Source organism: Tupaia chinensis, unplaced genomic scaffold (assembly GCF_000334495.1).
Source record: "Tupaia chinensis unplaced genomic scaffold, TupChi_1.0 Scaffold000274_1, whole genome shotgun sequence".
Classification (NCBI taxonomy): Eukaryota; Metazoa; Chordata; class Mammalia; order Scandentia; family Tupaiidae; genus Tupaia; species Tupaia belangeri.
The window spans coordinates 1,404,387-1,408,545 of record NW_006159756.1 but is presented as its reverse complement, the minus strand read 5'-3'; the positions used below and the strand labels follow the sequence as shown (position 1 = coordinate 1,408,545).

General features: G+C 50.7%; 1 protein-coding gene across 5 annotated transcripts in view; it reads left to right on the top strand.

Moving 5' to 3' along the window:
* The first annotated feature begins 202 nt into the window (after positions 1-202).
* The window catches only part of THYN1 (thymocyte nuclear protein 1), an 8,526-nt gene continuing 4,569 nt past the window's right edge, over positions 203-4,159 (top strand). For 2 of the 5 annotated variants that reach the window (XM_006149964.3, XM_014588371.2), the window contains exons 1-3: positions 204-284; positions 455-576; positions 2,204-2,382. In XM_006149964.3, the coding sequence (XP_006150026.1) occupies positions 534-576; positions 2,204-2,382 (222 nt within the window). In that variant the 5' untranslated portion in view covers positions 204-284; positions 455-533. The other 3 variants (XM_027772444.1, XM_027772445.1, XM_027772446.1) reach the window with 3 other exon arrangements.

Below are 4,159 nucleotides of genomic sequence, written 5' to 3'. Positions count from 1 at the left end.
CCCGCCAGCCGCTCCCCAGCATCTCAGCAGCTCCAGCCCGCGCCGGGTCGCGTGCACCCGGGACTGTGCTGAGCTCCGGGACCCTTGGCCGGGCTACACCTCCTCCGCTGCACCCTGGGAGTTGTAGTCCACCAGGGGCTCCACGGTCCAGGGTCCACGCAGGCCCAGGACGCCGGACCACAACTCCCAGAGATGCCCGGGGCGTCGGCGCAAGGGAGACACGCCTTCCGCCCGCGCCGCGGAGGACTGCGCGCGCTCGGGTGGCGTGGGGTGAGCCGTGGGCGGTAAGGGTCGTGGAGCGAGCTGAGGCGTTTAGGGGCCGGTTATGCAAGGTGGAAATGGCGCAGATAACGGAGGGGAGGACCCGAGAGGTTCAAGCACGGTCGTTCCTGTTCTTCGCGAAAGTCCGAGTCTCCTAGGCTTCCACTCATTGCTTCCATCTTGCCCTGCGCAGGTTTCAGGGCGGTAGAATTGCGCCCTGCACCTCCCGGTTGATTCCAGAATCCTTCGCGCTTCAGCCCCGAGGGGAGACCATGCCGAGACCCCGAAAGAGGCAGGCTGGGGCTGCTAGCCCAGGTGAGATGCACCTAAGCTGCAAAAAGGGAGCGTTGCTCCATTTAATTCTGAGATCCATTTAATTCTGTGTTTCTACTGCTCACTGGTGGGGAGACTCCTTGGCAATGTATCTTTTTCTTTTTTTAAGAATTATTTTTATTTATTTATTCATTCATTCATTCATTTTAATTCACCCAGGCAGAGATAGTAAGAGATTGAGATAAAGTGAGAAAGCAAGCCGCCAGATCTGGGACTTGAACCCCCGTCGGCCCTCCGGGAGTCCAGTGCACTTAACCACCATGCCACCTGCCGCCCCAGCAGTGTATCTTTTATTCCATCATCCCTAATCGCCCCCCCCATCTTCTCTTCCCACCAAGCTTCTGCCTATGTGCTCATCCAAGCATCAGCTGTTTGTTAAGTACCAAGAATATTTGCCATGCAGTGTCAGGGATCAAGGAGGGGGGAATCACGGGAAAGGCCCTGAGAAGGAAGGGGGGTCAGAGTCCAGCATTAAGAAATGGGAGTGTTTTCCACAGGCCAGGCTTAGTGCACAGACATCACAGTGTCATGAGGAGGAATAGCATTCCTGGGTGATGTGGAGCAGAAACAAAGCAATGGAAGGCAGAGAAAGGAGCTCATGGGAGGGCAAAGGTTCCGGATTGACCAACATACTGCAGTTACTCAGCAACACAAGGTGTTGGCGGTGTGCCTGTTAACTTCGGGGACCCCTGGGAAATTTGGCTAAGAAGGGATTCTGGGTTCTGAGCATTAGACAGCCACGGGTGATATATAGTGGCTGACAGGGGAACCTGAACTGCCCGTAAACTCAGAGGCAGCGTGGAGCAGCCATCAAGTGCAGAGTCAGGCAGACCTGAGTGACAGGTACTGACCGCGTGTCTTCACTCTTCCCTTACTGGATGTGTGACCTGTAGCACCTTTTTCAGGGGATCACTACACAGGTTATGCTGATTAACCGAGTTCGTGAGCGGAACACACAGAGCCGGGGGCCTGTCATGTGCAGTGAGGACTTACCTGTTAGCCGTGGAGTGCCTGCTATGTTCTAAGCACATTGATGCTCTCAGGATCAAACCTATTCTTGACCACGTCTACAAAGTCCCGAGAGGACTTTTTTCGTACCTTCTCTTAGCACGTTTTCGGAGCAGAAAAGATGCAGCCCTGAAGCACAAGGAGCAAGAAAGAAAGATGGAAGCGACCGTGACAATACTGGCCCGTATTTATGGAGCATTTAGTACGACGCCAGGCATTGTCTCAGCGCTTTATGTGCACCTCGTATCATTGGCAAGGCCAGTTTCCTCACTGGAGAGAACAGCCTGAGCACAGAAGAAAGAGTGAGGGATGGAGGACATTGCTGACTACTGCCAGGACCGTGGATCCTGAAGAACCCTAGGAGGTGTTCTGGTCTCACTGAAGAGATAATCCAGGAGAGAGCCTGTAAAGCGGACATTCTTGTCCAGTTTTATAGGCAAAATAACTGACGTTTCTTATAAATGTGCTGGACTAAGGTGCTAGAGCTCGTAGTTAACTGACCTAGGATTGAATCCAGGTCTGGCTCAGTATAAGCTTTGTCCTCCATGCGTGACCGGTCGGCAAGCATGTGCCATGTCTCTGTTTGCGTCTCCTATTGCAGATGAGAAGGGGCTAGTGGGAAAACGTAACAAGACTGAGAACTCAGGTGAAACGGCAGCTGAAGAGAACTCCAGCCCTCAGAAGTCTGTAGCCTCTAAAGACTGTGGGAAGAGTCTCAGTAGCTACTGGCTGATGAAGTCCGAGCCTGAGAGCCGACTAGAGAAAGGTGTGGATGTGAAGGTGAGACCACCTGCCTGGCTCCAGACCCTTTGAGCTGTTTCTTTGTTTTTTTCTTTTAAATGAAAAGTTTATACAAGACACTATAGGGGTCCATTACAAACTTCTTATAGTTGAAAGGTTGGGAAAAGTTAAAAAAGGAATAAAATCAGCAGGATCTTTTTTTTTTTTTTTTAGGTTTTTGCTATGGGGTGTATGGGCTGTGTTCACTCACAGAAGAGAGACAGAGAAAGGGAAAGTGAGAAATCACCCCCAAGGAGGATGGCCATGCAGCAATCCCTTCTCCATTTTCCTCTTGGGATTTTGGGCGTGCACACACACACACACACACACACTTGTCCAGAGTGATTTTCAAGCTACCTGGTCAGGGACTCAAACCATGATCTGCCTTGTGGGAGTCCAGCACCTTAACTAGCATGCTACCTGCTGGCCCAATCAACATGACTTATTATAATTAACTGCCTGTTTTTGTTTTTTCTTTTTTTGGAGAGGTTTTTGCTATAGGGTGCATGTGCTCGCCAGAAAGAGAGACAGACAGAAAGCGAGAAATCACCCGCTGGGGGATAGCCACGCCGCAGTCCCTTCTCCATTCTCCTCTCGGGATCTTGGGCACAAACGCACACGCGCCTGGCGTGAGTTTAAGCCACTGGGTTCGGGATTCGAATCATGGTCAACTACAGGGGAGTCCAGCAACATAGCTATTACGCCAACTGCTGGTCCCATAACTGCCTGTTTTGTGACTCCCCTGCCTCAGGCATGGGCAGGCAAACCTTTTCTGCAAAAGACCAGATAGTAAATATGGGAGGCTTGCAGGTCTTATAGTTTCTGTTGCAACTCTGCCTTTGTAGCCAGAAGGTAGCCCCAGAGCGTTCATAAACAGACAGGTGTGTTGTGTTTAAAACTGTTTTCGAAACTAGGCACTGGGCTAGATTTGACCTAAAGGCTGTAAACCTCAATATTGGGTTTCCTTCCTTTTATTATTATTATTATTATTATTATTTTTTGGAGAGATTTTCACTGTAGGGCGCGTGCGCTCGCCAGACAGACAGAGAGAGACAGAGAGACAGAAAGCGAGAAATCACCCCCCAGGGGGGATGGTCACGCTGCAATCCCTTCTCCTCCATTCTCCTCTCGGGATCTTGGGCACGCACGCACACGCGCCCGGCGTGAGTTTTAAGCCACCGGGTCTGGGACATGAACCGCAGTCGACTACGTGGGAGTCCAGTGACATAGCCATTACGCTAACTGCTGGTTCCCCCTTTTATTATTTTTTTACATTTACTATAGGGCATGAGGGTACAGGAGAAAGAGAAAGTGAGACAGCATCCCCCAGGGGGATGGTCATGCTACAATCCCTTCTCCATTCTCCTCTCAGGATTTTGGGCTCGTGTGCACGTGCTCAGTGTGTTTTTCAAGCCAATGGGTCTTAGGACTGGAGATGTGCAGTTGACCATGTGGAGTCCAGCTGCCTTAACCACCATGCCGGCTGTTGGACAGGACTTCTCTCACCACCTGCCATGCTTAGGCATTTCCCTGCCAGCAGTTGGTTTATATTTCAGGGAATGAATGGGAACAGTTTTAATAATAGCCTGGGGAAAACACCAGTAGAAATACACATGAAATATATGCTTTAGTAAGTGAAATTAGTTAATCATGTAATCCATTAATATGATCCTCTTAATTGGCGAGGATAACAGGGTAACAGGAGGCTTACTTATCCTCGCCTGGCATAAATGGTTCTGCAGTCCCACTTCCCGGGAAGCCACATGCTTCCACTGCC